Raw genomic sequence first — 22,074 nt, forward strand, 5'->3', positions numbered from 1 at the left:
AGTTTTCCAGCTGGAAGTCATTGACTCGCGCTGTTACCCGCTTGATCCACGTGGCTCAACCCCTCAAGAAAGCATCATCATTAAGACCAAGTAAATGTAAGGGCTGGCATTATTGCCAGACAGCATACACAGTAGATGAGCTCTCTCAGTCTAAAGATCTCATTTGCACAGTGCGAGCAAGAAACCTATGCCATGGAGTTTGAGTGCCCCAGGAAAGAAACACCCAAAGACAGCACTCTCAAGAAACTGGATTCATTCATCAATGAAAATAGCTTAATGAGAGTTGGATGCGGTATCAGAGGCAAAATTTGAGCGTGATGAAAAGAACCCTCTAATAATTCCTGGTAGCCAGCACATTACAAAGTTACTTGTATGCCACTACCATGAACAGAACCATCATACCTCTTTACGGAGGGTGCTATTCACACTGCTGGCCTGTGGATAGTTAGAGTGAGAAGGCATGTGAGCAACATCATCTATAAATGTGTCAGCTGCCGCAAGCTCCATAGCACATTTCAAGCTCAGAAAATGGCCAGCTTACCTGCAGATAGACTAAGCATTGAGCGTCCCTTCACTAATGTTGATCTTGTTTGATATTTAGGCCCATGTTTAGGCCCTGGTCTGTTCTCACAAGGTACACAAGAGCTGGCCACCCAAAAAAAAAAAGAAGTGTTGGGCAGTGATCGTTACCTGTTTGAGTATCAGGGCGGTGCACTTTGAGGTCATTGAGTCGTTGGATACATCAGGCTTTGTGAATGCCCTCAGATGGTTCATCTCCATTCGTGGTTGAGTGAAGCATATCCGCTTGGATAGAGGCACAAATTTCATTGGGGCCTGCAAGGAGCGAGCTCAAGGTTCCTTCAAACATTGATAGTGTTCGTGTGGAGAGGTACCTATCTGAACAAGGCTGCACATGGACATTTAACCCACATCACTCCTCTCACATGGGCGGCGTGTGGGAGAGGATGATAGGTATAGCCCGAAGAATCATGGATTCCTTGTTCCAGCAGGAAGGATCCTCAAGGCTCACTCATGAGGCTCTCACAACTCTTCTGGCAGAAGTAGCAAGACCCTTGGGTCCAATATCCAGTGACCTGAGAACCCAATGATGCTTACTCCTTTTACCATTGTCACGCAGAAGATAGGTACCTTCCCAGCTCCTCCTGGAGAATTTGACACCAAAGATCTTAAGTGGTACTGGCATCAGGTTCAATTCCTTGCAGATGCTTTCTGGAACAAATGGAGGAAGCAGTACCTTTCAACGCTGCAGACACAGAATAAGTGGCATTCATGCAAGCCAAACATCAGTGCTGGAAGTACTGTACTCATGAAAGATAGTACCAAGCGAAGAGGAATGAATGACCAATGGCATTGGTCAGTAAGGTATTCCCAAGCAAAAATGGGAAAGTCTGCAGCGTGGAAATCAAGATCTTCAGACAAGATTGAACCAAGATCTTCCTCAGACCTGTTACAGACTTAGTCCTTCATCTGAAGCAGTCCACAAGAGCAAGTAGAGCCTGTCAGACCCTGTTCTTCAAGGGCTAAGTGAATGGATGTTATCTATAGATACCAGGTGGGGAGTGTTCTGTTCCCATCAGGACATTATTTTCTTTTAATTTGGCAGCACATTGTATAACATCAGTTTATGCATGTGACCAATTTATGCATGTGAACTTTGTATCATGTGACTCAGTCAGGAAGTTGATTGTGAGCAGAACAGCTTCATGATTTTTGTCTTGGTTTGCCTTTTTCAATCCGCTTCAATCTTATACGTTCTATGCCTTTGGTAGCATTCTCCGTACGTCAAATATATACTGACATACTGTCCTAACTTCTTTGTTGATTATGCTCACTAAGTTTGATGTGCAATGTGAGTATTTTGATGTCGATGATTTTTTGATAGCTCATATCAGGACGGCAGCATGCTAGTATGTTTCAGTAAGCTAGTTGGCTAAACTTACCTTGTGTTGTGCTGTATGTAAGTCGATTTCAGTTATTTAGATGAGCGATATAGGTTATGTTACTTACACTGTATAACATTGCATTGTATTGCATTATTGCTCACAAGCCTTTATGTTAGCTACAGCAGTACTATAGCTATAGTATGTAGTTATATTTTTTGTATTGTATTTTGACAATTCTTGTCGTATGATGTTTGGAACTCATCTTCTGTATATTTAAGTGATGTTGGTAATTGTGTTTTATTTCTCAGTTTCACCCTTTTTCTGTCAATAAACTGACACTAGACGATCTCAGTCTCCAGGGATTGATGGGAGAAGGGGTTTAGCTGCTGGTCAGATTGCACAGGGTTACGTGCTTGCAGGACAACATAATGTGTATATATATATTACGTCATAGTTTTTGGCTCTAGGCAAAGTAAGGGGGGCCCTCAAAGAAAATCTTGCCTGTTGTCTGGAGCCAGGTCTGGTTATCAACAAACCTTTCCAGTTGAATTGGTGTTCTCATGAACTTTTGTGCTCACCATTTCCCCTTGCATACCTCCTGTCTTTCTTTCTCTCACTCAATCAGGGATGAACCAGTTCGGCCAAATAGGGATGCAGTCGATGGGTCCGAGGTCGACACCTCCCCTTCCTCTGGGTGCTCAGATGAACCAGGTTGGCATCACTCCATTTGCAAACTGTATAACACCTTGATTTTTTTTTTTTTTTGCTACAACTCCATACTCAAAAGTCATGGAGAAATGCTCATATATAATTGATCTTCTAGTACTGCAAAGTTATGCTATGCATTGCTAAGACACAGTAGCTACAGTAGAATGCTGTTTTTTCTGAGATGTTTAGCAACACGACATCTCAATTGTAGAGGTTGTATAGATGGGTGAATCTTTACCACTGAATAAAAACAGAGAAACTTTAACATGATAGTGAAATAGATCAAACAACATAAGTCTCTGGGATAGTAAATATATTTCCACAATTTAAATTATCTATTTTTATCTCCGCCAGGTGGTAGTTAGCCTGGAGAGAATCGTGTTTGGTTCTGTGTGTGTGTATGTCTGTCCACCCACAGCTAATCTCACAAACAACTGAACGTATCAGCCTAGACATTTTTGTGCAGTTATGACTGTATGATGGAGAACCTCGTGGTTGTGGTGATTAAAAACCTTTGAAAAATTTTTGCTCACTATCGCCGCTCCCTCTCCTCATTCACTCTCTAGCTTGCTCAACAACGCTGCTTTCCGTCGCTGCCCGCTGAGTCAATTATGCACATGCTCAACTCATGTACGGTTGAGTCACGGTTGATTTTTTTTTTTTTGTGGATTTTTTTCCCCTCCTTTTTATCCCCAGTTTTACCTGGCCAATCACCCCACTCTGAGCTGCCCTGGTCGCTGCTCCACCCCCTCTGCCAAGCCGGGGAGGGCTGCAGACTACCACATGCCTCCTCCGATACATGTGGAGTCGCCAGTCACTTCTTTTCATCTCACAGTGAGGAATTTCGCCAGGGGGACGTAACGCGTGGGAGGATCATGCTATTCCCCCCAGTTCCCCCTCCCCCCCGAACAGGTGCCTCGGCCGACCAGAGGAGGCGCTAGTGCAGTGACCAGGACACATACCCACATCCGGCTTCCCACCCACAGACATGGCTAATTGTGTCTGTAGGGATCCCCGACCAAGCCGGAGGTAACCCAGGGATTTGAACTGGCAATCCCCATGTTGGTAGGCAATGGAATAGACCGCTATGCTACCCGGACACCCCCACGGTTGAGTCAGATTGGACAGCGATAGGGTCATAACCAAAACATTATGTATTGGGTATGAGTGCTAAAAGTAAATGAGAAGTTGATCGTATTTCGCAAGCCAGCAAATCATTCACTGCTGATCTCAGCACAGGAGAACTAGAGGAACACAGGATGAACCAAAAATAATTCACCTTATTCACCTATTTGCCCACGCAGAAGTGCCATAATCTCCAATGTTAAAACTGCGCTATAGAAATACAATTTCAAGAGTAGGATTAACCACAGTCACAGCTGGACATCATCTCAGTAGCTAAAATTAAACATTTCACATGGCTGAGCTATGTTTTCTTACCATTGTTTTATGAATGATGAATGAAAGTCAATCAGCAGAGCAGCCATTTGCCATCATTCATTTTATATCATGGAAACTGAGACGGTTAAACACATTTGAAGTCTTTTAATAAGGGCTTTGAAATTATGATAGCCTGAGCTCTGTTACTTCATATTAGACTTGGTCGCTTTTGTTGCAAGGGGTCTGCCTAGGAGGCTAGGATTCACAGACTTGACAGGCGAAACGTTTTCATTAGGTAGATTTTTTTAGCTTGAGTGCTGCATATTAGCAACTTTTTTTTTTCATAATTCAATTCAATCGACTTGGGTGCTGTGCAAAAGTCTTATAATAGCCAGAAAAAAACTGGTTATTCTGTCTGTGTGGGGCGAAAAAAGGGGTTGTTTGTCGCCAAGTCCAAGCACCAAAGAAGGGGAGATATGTACGCCTGGCAGAGAGCTGCACTCCACTGAGTGAACTCCTCTAGTTTTTTTTAATTTTTTTTATCTGGGTCATGGTCAGTTTAGCAAAAACAGTTTCCGGTTTACATTAAAAGTGGTTGGCCTTATTTTGCTTACTTTTGACCAAATCTCCCCTTGTTGTCTGTTCTCCAGATGAATATGGGAGCAGCAAGGATGGGCCAGCCTAACGTGGCGCAAATACAGAATCAGTACCTCCCTCCTGGCCAGTTTCCTGGGAGTAGTCCGGGTCTTGGCTCCGGTCCCATGGGCATGAACCCACCAGGGGCACAGGGGAGTATGCCACAGGTAACGATGAAACGATAAAATTAAATGTCTATGTGATAAAGCTCTTTTTTTTTTTCAAATGTGGGAGGACGAGCCTGTTTTATTGGGGCCAGAACAGACAGGGTTGTGGTGGTGTGGCTTTGATTAGTGAACTAATGTGATGAAAGCAAAGACTTAACAGGTTATCACAACTGAGAGCTTTTCAATGTGAAAAGAATTTGAATGATTTTGCGCCTAGTCCATGCAAATTGTTCCCTGGAGCAATACAGATTTTTGATCACAACTGAGACACAGATGAATGTTATTTTATTTTCTTCTTTTTTGAGCTTTACTTAGTAGCTCTGTTTGGGACAAGCACAAACCACTGGATGACTGGGTGGGTGCTATTCTAGTGCAAATGCATTGACAATTTCCTGGAAAACTTGTTTTAAACACTTTGCGGCACTTTTGACTTTGGTTGGGCAAGGGTAATAATCTGATAAGCTTTCTCAAATCCTTGAAGTCTTATGTTACCTGAATAAAGTATAATGTCTCACTTGTTGGGCAGCACGGTGGCCCAGTGGTTAGCGCTGTTGCCTCACAGCAAGAAGGTCCTGTCGAACCCCGGGTTGACCAACCTTGGGGGGGGGGGGGGGGTCATCCCAGGTCGTCCTCTGTGTGGAGTTTGCATGTTCTCTCTAGGTCTGTGGTGGGTTTTCTCTGGGTGCTCCGATTTCCCCCACCATCAAAAGAAACATGCCATGTTAGGGTCTGTGCCCCTTACCAAGGCAGTGGGAAAAGAACTGGAGTTGGTCCCCGAGCGCAGCAGGAAGGCGGCAGCCCACTGCTCCTAGCTACACAGATGGATGGGTTAATTTGCAGTAACTAAATTTCCCCAACGGGATTAATAAAGGAAACTTAGTTAATTTGTGTGGCTTGTCCCAGGCCACATTCAAATGCATCTTCCTATGGATGCTCCCATTCTACTTCTAGGGCTCTTCACCATGCACTGTAAAAGCATTCACCTGAGCCCCCATATTCAAAAGCACCATGGACATCTTAGTGGACAAAATAAAAATATTTCCTTTTAAAAAATAAAAAGCCTCTCGGAAAAAAATCTCACAAGAGATCTAATACGACAAATATTTTCAAGTTTACTCAGGTAACAGAAAAGGGTTAAAGGTTTTCAGAAAACTTTCAGAAACCTTCAGAAAGCTTTTGTAAATGTGATATTTGTTTTTATTTACTTACACTGTTTTTATTTTTACTCTTACTTATTTGGTCTTATTCTCATTTTTGCCTTGTCTGGTTTTATTTCTTTGTAAAGCACTTTGTAACATTGTTTTTAAAAAGTGCCATATAAATAAGAATTATTATTATTATTTATTATTATTATTAAAACTTATCAGTTTGGCAAATTTTGGTTGCGAAACCTTTCCCAACCCAAGCCTAAAGTGCTGCAATGTGCTCAAAACAAGTTTTCCAGGGAACTGTCGATATGTTTCTTTGGGCCTAGTACCCACACAGTGGTTTGTGCTAGCCCCAAACAGGACTAAACGCTACTCAGATGTCTCAACTGTTCTATATCACAATTTAAGTGAGGGGCAGTGGGGGTCCTCATTCATTTTTGCAATAGTACATTGGGTAGATGGCCAGAGGTGGTGTATTCACACCCTGTGACCTGTGATGGTTTTCAAGTCAAACCTCTCTTTCTGCAGTCACATGTGCCCATGTTGGCCTTAGATCAGATCCTGCTAGAACCTTCTGCTCTCTAGCCTCTTTTCTTTGTACTAACCAGCTTTCATGTCATGAAACAAAAAAATTGCTTGAGGAAGTGGACTTCCCACTCTCTTAAAAGTCAGTCATTCTTATGTCTATGTTTGGTTTAAATAAAATACAAAGGAAATATTTCTCTAATTTTTTATGTCTTTGTATCTATCCTGTCTTCTCCAGCAAAACCAGATGTCTACACCACCCTCCCTCCCAGCCAGCAGTCCTGCCACCCAGTCAAGCTCTGCTGCCACAGGCCCTGGTGCACCTGGAGGCTCTATGGGGCCTGGTAGTGTAGGTGGTGGACCGCTACCCAATCTCCCGCCATCCTCCAATACCACTCAGTCCAACGCCCACCCCCACTGCCCACCCATCCGAACAAACTCCCCCTCACCAGCGCGTAGCCTCACACCTCAGCCCCACCAAACACCCCCTACATTAGCCCGCTCACAAACACCACAACCACAGACGCCCAATCCACCCCAACTGCCCCCTCCACAACCCCCACAGCAACAGCCACAGCAGCAGCAGCAGCAGCAAGCGTCACAGCAGCAACAGACACATGGCCAGGGAGTGAACTCTGAAAAGGCCAGTCAGCATCAGCAGCCAACGCTTGGGGGCATGTCCTCCACAGGGCCCCAGACAGGGCAGGCTCCATCGGTGCCTACCCAGAATGCTCATATGCCATCTCAGCTCCCACGGACCCCAGTGAGTAGATCAGTCTGCTTTTGAGAGCCCATTTCCTTTCCGTTTGCCTGATAAGACTTCATTTTAATTCTTCCGTTACCTTTTCCTAAGTACTTGTAGTACTTGGTTTTTTTCTTATATTTAACTGTGGTCTTTTCCCTTTTTCATACATAAACTGGTTGATACCAATTAATCCTTAACCTATCTCTTTCTCCCTCTCGCATTTTTTCTTTCTGTTGTACAGCTGTCTCAAAAGTCCTCTCTGACAGCGGATGGACAGGTGTCCACTCCAGCCTCAGTTAGCAGCAATGCTGATCCTGGCTCCCAGCTTGCACCGGCAGACGGGCCTGCACCTGGCCAGGGAGACATTAAGATGGAGGTGAAGAAGCAGGAGGAGGAGGACGAGGAAGCTGAAGCTCAGGGAGAGGGCAAGGCCTCGGGAAAGATGGGCAAGGGTCCGCCTGACACCAAACCCGAGGAGAAGCCAGAGGTAAAGTGGCCCACAAGTCTTTATTTTAAACAGTTAAATAACTGCTGAAGTATACAAAAGTCCTCGACTTTGTAGTTCAGATGTTCTCATTCATTAAGGATTCATTTTTGAATGTTTGTCTCCATTTGCAGATAAAGAAGGAGAAACCACTGGGAGATGGGTGTAAGGGGGAGCCAATGGATACAGCTTCATCATCAGTGTCGTCGTCATCTTCGACTGCAACAAGTGAGGACAGAAAGCCAGAGGTGAAGAAAGAACCTGAAGAGGAGGGTTCAGGGTCAACAAGCACCAGCAGCTCCCCAGCCAGTGTTCAGAATAAGAGAAAAAGTAAGCACATACCTTTTAATTCCTACTCTAATAAAGATTGAATAGTAACCTCTGTCAAGGCAGATGTATTTAATGAATACCTGTATAGATTGTATTTCCTTACAACAGTACATTGAAAAAAAAGTCAGTTTCATACATCATCATGTTATTTCTTTAACGTTTCTTAACCCTATTCTCATACTCTCCTCCCCGTTTCTGGCCTTCTCTGCATTTCTCCTTTTTTACGCCCTTTCTTCATTCCGTCCTTCTACTTGAGTTTTCTTCACTCTTCCCTTGCACATCCCAATTTCCTCTTCTCCCTTTTTTTCCCTTCACACTCATCCACCCTCCCCTTCCCTTTCTTCTTATCCCAATTTCTCTCCATTCTCTATTTCTCTCATATCCTCTCTCTCACTCTCTCTCTCCTAAATATCCTCCCCTCCTCTTTCCTTTTTGTGTGTCCTGCTCACTTTCTTTCAGTCTTTAAGCCGGAGGAGCTGCGACAGTCTCTGATGCCCACCTTGGAGGCTCTATACAGGCAAGACCCAGAGTCCCTCCCCTTTCGTCAGCCGGTGGACCCCCAGTTACTGGGAATACCCGTACGTATTCGAACTAGTAACAAAACTAACCTGGTAAGGGACTGCACTGGCTGCCATTTTGCTTCTGCTCCTCTTAAAATGTAGATTTATGTTTTGTGTTTTTTTCCGCTTTTTTTTTTCTAGTTTTCCCGTTTTCATTTGCTTCTTTGTCATAGATGTCATTGCTTTCTGGATATTCTCATTTCAGTTACCTGTTTGTTTGATCCTTCTATCCATCTTTACTCCCATGACAAGAAAGTGCTTGTTTTGCTCAAATTTTCTCTCAGCATAGGATAATCATTCATTTCGCAGGATAAATCAAAGCAATCATATGAACATTTTTTATTTTCTTGACACAACTACAACATACTGCATTCTCGGGTAGGGGTGTAAAATGCCTCTGAAATCAATTTTTTTGGATGAATGACATACTATTTTGGGAGACCTAATCCAGCCGGGTTTGGGTCCTCATGAGAATCTGGTCTGTTTAAGTGCATTTAAATGCACTTAACCAGGACTGTTGAACACCCACCCCGCAGCCACAAGGCAAATCTTATCTAGCTTGCGCTCTGCTCATACCGCTCCGTATGGAGGGACCCAAGACAAAAAGACTAATTATTCCTTAAGAAAAAAAAAATCCTATAGGCTTTAACGGAGTCCTACAGACATGCACAACCTAGACCCAAATCAAATTTAACACATAAACGGTTTGATTTGCTCATTTTGTTGATATTGCTTAACCATGGCGTTCTAGTTGAATCGGTGTATAGGTCATCCAGCAGTCATAATACTGAAAAGGATTATTACATTGTATTTGGCGACAAACATCGAGAGCATTTTAGCAGCGGTACATCAGCATTCTTCATTCCAAAGAAGAGCTAAAGGGTAATTAATTTGCCAGTACCCCAAAAAATGCTCATAGCTTATTGCTTTGTTTTATTTCTCACGTTCATTTGAACTTAAAACTTTTTTCACTCTCTCTCACCATTCAAAATACTTTTTTTTAAGGTTTTAATTTGAATTACTGTGATTTTAGACTTCATCCTAGCATTTCTTTGTAGCTTCCTAGTTCAGTTCCTCACCAGTAGTTAGTGCTGTGCCAGAGTTTGATTTGTGGGTAATGTGCAAAGGTGGGCCAAAACCTTTAACTTCACTGCATTTGTATCGGGGGAAATTGATTTAATTTATTCAATGGAGACATTTTTTTTTTAAATGAGATAAAACTTGTTATTCAAAGACACTAAAATATAGTGGCTGCACTTAACACATGAAAAATCTCAATTTGAGAGACGCTGAGATCGAAAATTGCCTGATGGTATGCCACTAGTGGTTCAGCAGCATATGCCGATCCTGAGGTTGGTATGTTACTCATGTTTCACCAGCACGTACCGTTTCCTAATGGCAGGTGCCACTTGAAAGTGGAAGGCCACTGTCAGACTGTCACACCAGTACCGCCCTCTGATGCATAGGCAGATTTAATGTCGCTAGTTTTGACAAGTACTGCTGTAAATGTATATTTTTTCTGTCTTAATATTATATTAGAAATATTGGGCATCTGGGTAGCATGGCGGTCTATTCCATTGCCTACCAACACAGGGATCCCGGTTCGAATCCCCCCTGGCAGAGGTCTCTGAGGTAGTTAAGAAGCTCCTCGGTGGCAAGGTGCCGGGTGTGGATGAGATTCACCCTGAGATGCTGAAGGCTCTGGACATTGTTGGGCTGTCTTGGTTGACACGCCTCTTCAGTGTCGCATGGAGGTCAGGGACAGTACCTGTGGAGTGGCAGACTTGGGTGGTGGTTCCCATATTTAAAAGGGGGGACCGGAGGATGTGCTCCAATTATCGGGGCATCACATCGCTAAGCCTCCCTGGGAAAGTCTACTCTAGGGTGCTGGAAAGGAGGCTCTGACCAATTGTCGAACCTCCAATCCAGGAGGAACAATGCAGATTCCGTCCTGGCCGTGGAACAATGGACCAACTCTTTACCCTTGTGGAAGTGCTGAGGGGGGCATGGGAGTTTGAACAGCCAGTCTACATGTGTTTTGTTGACTTGGAGAAGGCCTACGACCATGTACCCTGGGGCACTCTGTGGGGGGACTGCGGGAGTATGGGGTACCGGGGCAGTTGCTACAAGCCATCCAGTCCTTGTATAACCAAAGTGAGAGCTCTGTCTGCATTCTTGGCACAAAGTCAAACACGTTTTCAGTGGGTGTCGGACTCCGCCAAGGTTGTCCCTTGTCTCCAATTCTGTTGGTGATATTCATGGACAGGACCTCAAGGCGCAGCCAATGTGAGGAGTGTGTCTGTTTTGGGAAACTCAGAATTGCATCTCTGCTCTTCGCAGATGATGTGGTTTTGTTGGCTTCATCAGAACACGACCTCCAGCGCGCACTGGGGCAGTTTACAGCTGAGTGTGAAATGGCCGGGATGAGAGTCAGCACTTCCAAGTCTGAGGCCATGGTTCTACACCGGAAAATGGTGGATTGCTCCCTCTGGGTTGGGGATGAGTTGTTGCCTCAAGTGAAGGAGTTCACATATCTTGGGGTCTTATTCACGAGTGAGGGTAGGATGGAGCGGGAGCTTGACAGGGGGATTGGTGCAGTATCAGCTGTAATGCAGACGTTGTACTGGACCGTTGTGATGAAGAGGGAGCGGAGCCGGAAGGCAAAGCTCTCAATTTACCAGTCAATCTTCGTTCTGACCCTCACCTATGGTCATTAGCTTTGGGTAGTGACTAAAAGGGTGAGATCGCGAATACAAGTGGCTGAAATGAGTTTCCTCCATAGGGTGTCTGGGTTCAGCCTTAGAGATAGGGTGAGGAGCTCGGACATCTGGAGGGAGCTCGGAGTAGAGCCACTGCTCCTTCACGTTGAAAGGAGCCAGTTGAGGTGGTTCGGGTATTTAATTAGGATGCCTCCTTGGCACCTTCCTTTGGATGTTTTCTGGGCCCGTCCAACTGGGAGGAGACCCCGGGGTCGACCCAGAACTCGCTGGAGGGACTACATGTCCAATCTGGCCTGGGAACACCTTGGGATCCCCCAGGAGGAGATGGAGGGCGTTGCTGGGAGAGGGACATCTGGAGTGCCCTACTTAGCTTGCTGCCACCGCGACCCGACCCCGGAGAAGGGTGAAGAGTGAAAGCAATGGAGAGACTGCAGCAAATTCTTGCGAAGATAGCTGGGTGTCCTTCAACTTTCAGCTCAGTCAACCTGTACAGCAAGACCTCTAAGCGCCGCTTACCAGTCTCATCGGTGGTGGAAGAATTCAAAGCCACCAAGGCAAGAACAGTCAGTACACTGCTACTGTCTGAGGATGAGAAAGTCAGACACGCTAACAAGACCATTAAGTGTGGCAGGAAGTGGAAGCCTCAGGAAGCAGTGTGGGAGGCAGAGGCATACTGGAAACATCAGATCATTGGGGTAGTCTGTCAAGGATGGCTAGGACTTACAGCGCCAAGAGATGGAGTCAGGCCAATGCCAAAGGCAAGAGAGGACTAGTGATGCAGAGGGTCAGAGAGGCAGTGGAAGAAGACTGCCGCATAAAAGTGGTAGGGCTTGCCTGCCAGTAGGGTTGGGCATCGTTTGGGTTTTAACGATTCCGATTCCAATTCTGCTTTTCGATTCCATTTCTTAATAATTCTCGATTCCGGTTCTTTGAGAGGCGGGGGTCAACACTGGTCACATGCTTATTTCACAGAAGAAACATTTATTTAAAAAAAACTTTAGACAAGCCATTCTGTTTGAAGAACAGATCATTCATGTGAATGTCTCATTCCTATATTTACATTTACAACAACTCTACATACATGAAGATGAAGAAATAAAGACACAGTCACAACCTGGTCCGGACTACCAGGTATTAAACTCCTTAAATTAGAAACAGTTCTTGTTTAAAAAAATGAGCATATCTGCCTTCTCAGGCGTGAGCGTTCGGCACAGAAAAAATACATTTCAGTATTTGCATACAGTTTATAATAATTTGTTCCTATGTTTGCTGTCTCGCTGTTGCGAATAAGACAAAAGTTAACAATTTTCACTTACCCAACTGCAACAAGGTGCTGTTTGCTCAGGGTTGGCTGAAGAGGATGCCGAGGCAAGAGATGGAGACCAGCGCAACGTGTCAGACACAGTACACTGGTTAATTTGTACACCGTGTAGGCGAAGGTGTTTGGCCATATTTGTTGTGCATCCTCCCTTGCATGAAATAATTTTGCCACAGGCGTTGCACTATGCCAACACTTAATTTTTCAAGGCAAAATGAAAAGCCACAATTTCAACCGCAGCTTGCTCTGGTCCATGATGGCGCACATTTAACTTGCAGAGGTGGAAACTATGGAAGCTGCATGCTGCCACCACGGAAACTGAAACTAACTTTAGCAAGAGTGAAATTTATTTAGGAACCAGTAGGCAGAATTGAAATTTGAACTTCTTAATGATTCCTTTGGAATCGGAATTTTGGAACCAGTTCTCGATGCCCAACCCTACCTGCCAGGGACAGTGGATGCAGTGGGACCAAGCACTCAAACGATCGTTGTCCTGGAAGGAGCTCTTGGGTACCAACCAGGGCAAGTTGACCTTCATCCTGCGTGCTGTGGCTGACCTCTTATCAACTCTAAACAATCTAAAGATCTGGGGCAAAGAAGACGACCCATCCTGCAAGCAGTGTGGTGCAACCCTTTGCACCCTGAATCACATCTTGACTGGATGTCCCAAAGCTCTGAGAGAAGGCCAATACAGGTGACAAGGTCCTTACAGAAATTGCCAAATGGGCAGACCTGCAGAGGGTCAAAGCCAATAAACACTGGGCATTACCACTGGAAGGTGTCACTTTCCAAAGGGAAGGAGATAAGACTCCTTGGGCAAGAACAACTGCAAAGAACCCATGCTCCAATTTTGCATTGGGCTTTCGACTGGGAGATGCAAGTGGACCTGAAGAAGAGATTTGTCTTTCCAGAAGAGGTGGTAGTAACCTCACTCAGGCCAGACATGGTACTTCTATCCAGGAGCACAAAAACTATCTTAGTAGCCGAACTCACAGTGCCCTGGGAGGACAGGCTAGCCATCTCTCACCAACAGAAGAAAGCCATGTACCAGGATTTGATTGATGAAGCTTTCGTCAAAGGATGGTACGCAACCTTATTTCCTATCGAGGTCGGCAGCTTTGGTTTCCCAGCAACATCATTGTGCTATTTCCTGCAGAAGATGGGTTTGGAGCCCAGACAGCTGAGGCAAGCCGTTGGTGAGATAGCCACGGCAGCTGAGACCAGCTCAAGATGTTTGTGGTTGACGAGAGCCCACAGTTGGAGCCCTTCTGCAGGTGAAGGCTAATTTGTTCTTTGCTGCCCGACTCAGGCGAGGCGTAGGGGCTAAGGGGCAAAACGCTTGTGACCCTGAGATACCTGCTGAAGATGCAGAAGGGTTCACTACAATGCGAATGCTCTGACCACCCTTCCACCAAGGAATACCATCAAGAGGAGTAACTTGCAACATCCTAAGTAGCTCCTGCAGTTTCTGCTTGTAGCGAAGCATCTCTGATGTTTATTTCACCTAATCACACATTACATCATGCGATCACACATTGCATCATGTAAAACTCCATGTTGCGAAACATTAACCAGGCATATATATAGCATATTATTTATTATTCATAAATACTTTGAATGAGTAACCAGTTGCTATCATCGTGGCATAAGCCGTTTTCTTCCGGCATAGGCGTGATTGGCATAGACATCGGGGTATTTTCTCACTATGATCTATCATTGGATAGTTTGAAATGACTATGTATGTATTGATTACACCATATATAGTTTTACTGTAAATTCCAACATTGGCGTGACTCTACAGAGGCAGGTTCCTATATCTGCCAGGAGGGGGCACTATATAGACATTTGGTAACTTGTTCTCATACACAGCATTTAACAGCCTCTAAACCTAGAGCTGTCAATATTTTTCAGTCTTAACTATTTTATTAAACTGTTGGACACACACACATGTGCTGTAGAAAACGACTTATGCCATGATGATAGCAACTGGTTACTGATTTAAAGTTTTTATGATGAATAATAAATAATATGCCCGGTTAATGTTCCGCGATGTTGAATTTTATATGATGTAATGTGATCACGTTCTACTAATGAATTAAACATGCCAAAAAATAATGCAAGTGTGATTTGGTTAGTTGGCTTTAAATTTCTGTTATGGATTAGTCAGACTGGCTACGGAGTTTGCTAAGGCTAGCTCTAATATTAGCTTTGGATACATCGGCAAGGATACATGTAATTACTTCACTCTCATTTCAAAAGAATCGCACATATCCTATCAACAAGGCTCAGCGTTTTCGGTTTTTATTTTTCAAAGCCAGCTAGCATGCCGAATTTCGCCACAAGAGGACACTGTTACATAACCTCACACGAACAGGAACAACTTTTGGATCCGTGGAAACATAAAATCCGGGTGAAAATCAGTTTAAACCGGTCTGCTCCTTTTAAAAAATCTGGGTATTTTTCGGTGAAAATCGGTAAAAACCGAAAATGCTGAGCCTTGCCTATCAATAAGAACAGATGAGAGAAACTTACACATGCCTTTATTTACAGTGCTATGTTACCCTAACATTGTCAATAAAGACAGAGAAAATATGTATTTATGGCAGTACTTGTCATAAAACTATCCCACTGCCATTAAATTTGCATATGCATCAGGGCGGTACTGGTGGGACAGTCTGACAGCGGCCTACCACTTTCAAGCGGCACCTGCTGTTTTGAAACGGTATGTGCCGATGGAACATGAGCGGCATAACCCTCTAGGGATCAGCATATGCGATTAGGAATTGGTATATGCTGCTGAACCACTAGTGGCATACCATCAGCCACTTTTCAATCTCGGCAATACTGCTCAATTCTCATTTTAGAGCAGTGATTTTGGGGTACAGGCCCCTGGCTCACCTCTTCACAACAGGAACTATCATGATCCAGTGGTGCACTCTTCAGCTGTTTTCTATCTCCACTATAATGTAATTTCTAGAAAAAAAAATTTCAGTGATGCACCGATATCCCAAGACCTGTGTGTTATACAGTTTGATGGTCAAAATAGCATTTTTGTGATTCAAAAGTTCAAACAAATTTATTCTGTGAGCTGATATTTTGATATGCATCACTAGATTGTGATGTAACTGGTTCCATTAAAGGGAGAGGGTCTATTTCCTGTTTAGTGTTTCCTTGATGATATAGACAATAGACCCTTGTCTCTAAAAAAAAAAAAACAACCCTCAGCTCCTGTTTTTTGTTGGTTGAATCTTCTTAAAACTTATCCTTTTCCCCCTTTACATTCCCCTCTCAGATTCTTTGGGGGGGATTTTTTTTTTAATCTCTTGATAGAATCTGAAGAGAGATAGTGGAGGGGGGAAACTTGAGTCTCATCCACCACTTTTACCTTAGTTTTGCTTCAGTGCTGTTGGCTTTAACTTTGCCTCATGCTGCCACTCAAAGCTGCTGGCCTTGTTAATGCTAACCATAATTGTTGCTAATAAGAGTTATGTTGTTTTATCTCTGACTTTTGTCCGCCAGTTGCTGTTACCACTGCACTCTCCATCTCTGCTTTGCACCCACATCACCTCCTGGGCCTGAAAACTTTATTGGCTTTCAGACCCACAACAGAGAACAATAATGTATAACAATAACTATAGCCACAGCAGAATATTTCACTCTCTTTTTGTGAAATATTATATCTAAGCACTACAAATAGATTGGATGTGGTACATAAATAAAAGAATGTGATATCCCACCCTATCTTTAGCTAACTTCTTCAACCATGTGTTTAGTGTTCTGGAGGTCAGTTAGTCTCTGTTGTGCACTGATAGGAACTAGAGACAGGGTGCAAAACAGAGTCAGAGGGGAGAAGCTGTCATGTCTTTCTGTCTGCACGCGAACCCTCCTCTCTGCAGCGCTCAACAACATTGTCCCCCTGCACCCTCTTCTCTCCCTCGCTCTGGTACCTCCCGGACGGCTGCGACTCTCCTTCTACAACGAACATCGTTGCGATGATGATGGTTTTCTCCGCTTGCCCGGACAATGAAATCCTCACCACCATCAACCCTCTTCATCTTCCTGGACATTTCCTTAACCTTATGGTGGATGTGGATTGCATTGCTGCAAAACCAGGATTACTTTGACATAGTAAAGAACCCCATGGACCTGTCCACCATTAAGCGAAAGCTGGACACGGGGCAGTACCAGGAGCCCTGGCAGTATGTGGAAGACATCTGGCTGATGTTCAACAACGCCTGGCTGTACAACCGCAAGACATCCCGCGTCTACAAGTACTGCTCCAAGCTGGCTGAGGTGTTCGAGTCTGAGATCGACCCGGTCATGCAGGGCCTTGGATACTGTTGTGGGAGGAAGGTGAGACAGGCATGTGTATGTGGGTTTTGTGTGTGTTACGTGTATGCAAGGGTGTAAATGAAGGGTGTATGAACGCCGAGTTTGTGGCTTTATCTGTACTTTGCTTTTATGAGAGGTTGATTTGCACAGAGTAAGACCAAGTATATCTGTATGAGTGTGGATATAATTACCCATAGTTGCGGAAATAACATTTCTCTTTTATTTGCCCCACCTATTTTTACAGCTTGAGTTCTCCCCACAAACTTTATGCTGCTATGGAAAACAATTATGCACCATCCAACGTGACGCTGCTTATTTCAGCTACCAGAACAGGTAAGAGGTGCAAAGTTGCAGACACTATCACACACAGGTCATGGGCATAAAAAACAATTGTGGAATTTAGTCAAATATGTTGAGAATTCACACCACTAGATATTGCCTGACCTTGTCTGGTGATATTCTCTCACACTGATAGAACCTGCAACATTGCATTAATCAATCACAGATGAGTCAAAAGTTTTAATTTGGCTTCAAATGGTTACCCTGGCACCATATCCATCCTCATAATTCACAGTTTTAATTTTCATTATGTTGTCATTCATAGAGTGGGCTCTGGTCTTCTTTAGTTGTTAAATCTTTGGTTTCTCAACCGTTGTTTCCAAATGGGTGAATGGATGTGCAAGTCACAGCTTGCATTTGCGAATATTTGCTTGAAGAAAGGTTCCCACTTTATAAATGAACTGGAAGGATGATGGGTCTCTGTTGCACCACCACTTTGTTTTTGTTTTTTTCTTCATTCACCCTTTCATGTTTGGAGCCTTGTACCCTCAGCCTCCTTCCTTCTCCACAGCTCCTAGTGGTCTCTCATGTTGCTGTAATGTTGTTGTTGTTTACCACTGGATGTCTGACGCTAATCTTTGCTTTGCCTTGGCTCTCTGTCCTCTGTTGGTTGTTGTTCACATTCTATCTTTCTATCAATCTATCCATCCCTCCCTCCTCCACGGCCCCTTCTTCTTCTCCATCCCTCCATTGTCCTCGTCTGACCTGTAACGATTTATTTCATGCTTTTTTTAATATTCATTTTGCCCCTCCCCATCTCCCCTTCCCTTCTTCCCTTCTCTCCCTCCTTTTTTAACGCTTGTGATGTCTGCATTGGCCTGCTTTGGTGTGACCAATCATCCACTTCGAAATTTACGTGCAAAATCAAAACACCTGCCCACACAAAAACCCTGCATCATGATTGGCTGCTACCTCCTGGCGACGACCTACTTTGCCCTCTGCCTCCTCCTGTGTGCCCGCCCCCTGGCCTGTCCTGCCCTGCCCTGATTGGCGACTGCTTCTTCGTGCCCTCTCTGTGATTGGCTGTGCTGTTGGCGAACGGTGTAGTTCACCAAAATATGGGCTTCTTGCTGACAGGTACCACTTCTGTGAGAAGTGTTTCAACGAAATCCAGGGCGAGAGTGTTTCCCTGGGAGACGACCCCTCCCAGCCTCAGACGTGAGTACCATATCACCTGTCCCTTCTTCTTCTCTTAATCTTAGTCTCAATCAATACCTCACTGTCCTAAAGGTGATGCAATTCCTCTGATTAGGCTTCTTTCACAGATAGTTGTCTTTATTATGGAATCTTCGATTTTAATTTTGAGAATTTTTGTTTCATTGTAACATGAAAAATTGAAATACTTGCTATTCTCATTAGTGATTTGTAGGCCCAATTACACATTCTTTATACTAATTATACCATTCTCTTTGTATCTCACTTTGATCCATTTGCAACTGTCACTTCAGTAAAAAGTTGTATTATCTCCTCACTCAACTGGGAAAGGAGTCGACAACGGTGATCTACCGTATTTCCCGGACTACAAGTCACACCGGCGTACAAGTCGCACTCAGCAAAAAACGTGTTGTTGTGAGGAAAAAACATAAGTCGCTTTGGTTTATATGGTGGTACAGTAGTGATGCGGGGGTCAGGGATTTTTAATATGTGCACTAATCCTTTATGAGCACCAATCCGCACCACCCAACCCACTAAAATATGCGTCAATTAACCACCCGACCCAACCCGCAAACCTCCAAATTTAGCCTAGTCTACAGCAAAGTAAGCAGTGTTGCACTACATTTTTGGGCTGTTTGCCCAGCATAATACACTGATTGCGCAGCATAGCCTATTGTATCTTAGCCTGATAGCGTCTGGGTCAGGGCATCCGGGTAGTGTAGCAGTCTATTCCGTTGCCTATCAACACAGGGATCGCCGGTTCGAATCCCCGTGTTACCTCCAGCTTCGTCAGGTGTCCGTACAGACACAATTGGATGTGTCTGCAGTTGGGAAGCCGGATGTGGGTGTCTTGGCCGCTGCACTAGTGCCTCCTTGGGGTGCGGGCGGGGCGCCTGTTTGGTGGGGAGGAGGAACTGGGGGGAATAGCGTGATCCTCCCACACGCTACGTCCCCCTGGTGAAACTCCTCACTGTCAGGTGAAAAGAAGCGGCTGGCGATTCCACGTGTATCAGAGGAGGCATGTGGTAGTCTGCAGCCCTCCTTGGATCGGCAGAGGGGGTGGAGCAGCGACCGGGACGGCTCGGAAGAATAGGGTAACTGGATACAACTGGGGAGAAAAAAGGGGCGGGGTCTAGGCTACTAAATAAACAGATTAATTGTTCCAAACGGTGTTCTTTATTGTTGAATAGCAGCAAAACAAGTAAAGCCACTTGCATGCGTATACGTGTGTGTATGTGTGTTTGAGGGAGAGGGGGAGAGAAGGTGGGCTAGTAATGCACAGCCTAGTCTGTTGCACGCAGTGTTTCTGTAAGTTATTTATAACTTGCTCGAAACACTGCTTTGTCACTTTTTTGACCCGCCTGCCCGAACCCGTGATATTTTCTAGTACGCTTACCCGAACCTGCCCGACACGCGCACCACTATGATACGGTATTTTCAATTGAGTCACAAGCTTAAACAGTGCCATCTAGTGGCCTTATTTGAAATGCAGTCAAAATTACATTGTATAAGTCACTTTGGAATAAAAGTCGGAGGACCAGCCAGACGAGTAAAAAAACGACTTATTACTGCCCTTATTTATCTCCCACTCCACCATGTCCGCCTTTTTCAACCCGTATTTTGACTAACGTTCTCTTATGTTAAATGTGTGTTAAAAGGGGCCTCTAAAGATCTCGATTGTTGAAGACTGAAATACTGTTTTCTATTTTCTGAAATAGGAAAACCTGCTGTGAGAGGTGGTGAACAAAGCCAACAGGCTCGCAGGCCCGTAGTAATAGACTCTTTGGCGTAGCAGACGTTCATGTGGTTGACACGCCTGTTGAATCAGTGCAGACAAGAGGCGGGACAGATGTGGTTACAGTAATTTGTTCTCTAATTTGTGCTCCTATCTCCTGCTCATAGGTCCATCAACAAAGATCAGTTCCAGAGGAAGAAGAATGACACACTCGACCCTGAGCTGTATGTCATCTGACCTCTTATCTTTATCTATTAGTCTTTTACCGTTTCTCTGAATCATAGACTGATGTGTAATGTTGATGAGTAAACCTCATTTACGATTTGTTTTTATGTAATGCTCTTAGAAAATACATGTTATTTGAATTCAAAATGAGGTACTCAAATGTTTTTTTACCCATTTTTTATGTGTTATTTTTTTAAACTCAAAATGTATTATGTGTCATTTTCTAACACCATTGTGACTCAGAAAAGCCATCAGATCAAGATTTCATTGTTGGCTTTGTTTTACGTTCTCAGTTTCATGGTATTTCGCTTGCGTTATTAAGCCACATTGCATCTCCTATAGCTAACAGGAGAATATTTTCGTTTTGTGTGACATGAGGCTTTTTCTTTTCTTTTTTTTTTTTTGTCTCATCCACTCAATCTCTGTTCTATCTCTCCTGACTTCAGGCTTGTGGAATGTATTGACTGCGGTCGTAAAATGCACCAGATCTGTGTCCTGCATAATGACACCATATGGCCCTCAGGGTGAGCCCGCCATCACACGCATTCCTCACATTCTGTTATATCTTTCGACTTCCTGTACATGCCTTAAAAACCATCAAAACTTTATATCTGCTGTTGTTAACATTTACCTTCATCTATAATGGGATTTTTGTCAAGTAATTTCATCCTCGTAAATCCCAATTAACACAACCAAATAGGGTTTGGAAATTTTAGGAAATTTACAAATGGAATAAATTTGGGGGAATGCTGACTAATATACTACAGTTAATACACCTGTCTGGAGGGTAGCACATCTCTCTCTCTCTCGCTCTCTCTCTCACACCACACACACACATATACACAGTGCAGTGTAGGTCAAGTGTGGTTAACCTCAGATGCTTACTAAAAACTTGATCCCACTCTTTAGGGTACGGTCTCTTTACTTTTTTTAAGACTTGAGTATTTTCCAAGCCCTTTGTTAAAGGAAAGGAAAAACTGAAGTGGTTTGCGATCTTGATTAAAATCTCTGAGTGGTTGATACCAGTGGTAACAGTGACAGACATGCATGAATTGTGAACACTAAATTAAAATAAAAACAAACAAATTCTCCCCCTTTTCCGCAGCTTTGTATGTGACAGCTGTCTTAAAAAGGCCAACAAGACCCGTAAAGAGAACAAATACGCGGCAAAAAGTAAGTAAAGGAGCATCATTTGTGAGTTTGTTTATTATTCATGATATTAGCTGTTTAGTCACTGGACTGTTTCTGTCTTCCTGTTTTCTCTACATGGACTTTGTTGTTTTCTGATCCTTTCTTTCTTTGTGACTGTCACTGTCAACACAACAGTATATGCGGGGGGGACATTTTTATCAACAACAAGCCAAGAACAAATAAATGCTGAATTCAGATTATATTTTAATTCTGTTTATAACTGAATTAACAAATAACTATTATAACTATCAAGATGTTTGTGTCTTTATTTGTTGTTGTTTTTTTCATCTTTGAGTGCCTGGTCCTCTTGCCTTGAGTCACACAGCTGGACAGCTTCTGTAATGCAGAAACCAGTCGTCGTAAAATGTCGCTGCCGGAGTCATGTGTAGCAGCGGGGTTTCGTTTCTTTTACTAGTCCTACGTCTAGCCTGTACAAGTCACAGGCCTACAGATAGAACAGATTCCTTTTCTC

General features: G+C 43.9%; 1 protein-coding gene across 2 annotated transcripts in view; it reads left to right on the top strand.

Annotated features, from left to right (window-relative positions):
* ep300b (E1A binding protein p300 b) overlaps positions 1 to 22,074 on the top strand; it is a 64,094-nt gene that overhangs the window by 30,947 nt on the left and 11,073 nt on the right. The window contains exons 12-23 of one of the 2 annotated variants that reach the window (XM_056287270.1): positions 2,530 to 2,615; positions 4,643 to 4,795; positions 6,707 to 7,231; positions 7,455 to 7,700; positions 7,832 to 8,027; positions 8,487 to 8,638; positions 16,739 to 16,978; positions 17,202 to 17,290; positions 18,344 to 18,454; positions 20,354 to 20,410; positions 20,858 to 20,935; positions 21,517 to 21,584. In XM_056287270.1, the coding sequence (XP_056143245.1) occupies positions 2,530 to 2,615; positions 4,643 to 4,795; positions 6,707 to 7,231; positions 7,455 to 7,700; positions 7,832 to 8,027; positions 8,487 to 8,638; positions 16,739 to 16,978; positions 17,202 to 17,290; positions 18,344 to 18,454; positions 20,354 to 20,410; positions 20,858 to 20,935; positions 21,517 to 21,584 (2,001 nt within the window). The remainder of the gene's footprint in view (positions 1 to 2,529; positions 2,616 to 4,642; positions 4,796 to 6,706; positions 7,232 to 7,454; positions 7,701 to 7,831; positions 8,028 to 8,486; positions 8,639 to 16,738; positions 16,979 to 17,201; positions 17,291 to 18,343; positions 18,455 to 20,353; positions 20,411 to 20,857; positions 20,936 to 21,516; positions 21,585 to 22,074) is intronic. The other variant, XM_056287271.1, reaches the window with a different exon arrangement.

This window comes from Lampris incognitus, chromosome 10 (assembly GCF_029633865.1).
Source record: "Lampris incognitus isolate fLamInc1 chromosome 10, fLamInc1.hap2, whole genome shotgun sequence".
NCBI classification, from domain to species: domain Eukaryota; kingdom Metazoa; phylum Chordata; class Actinopteri; order Lampriformes; family Lampridae; genus Lampris; species Lampris incognitus.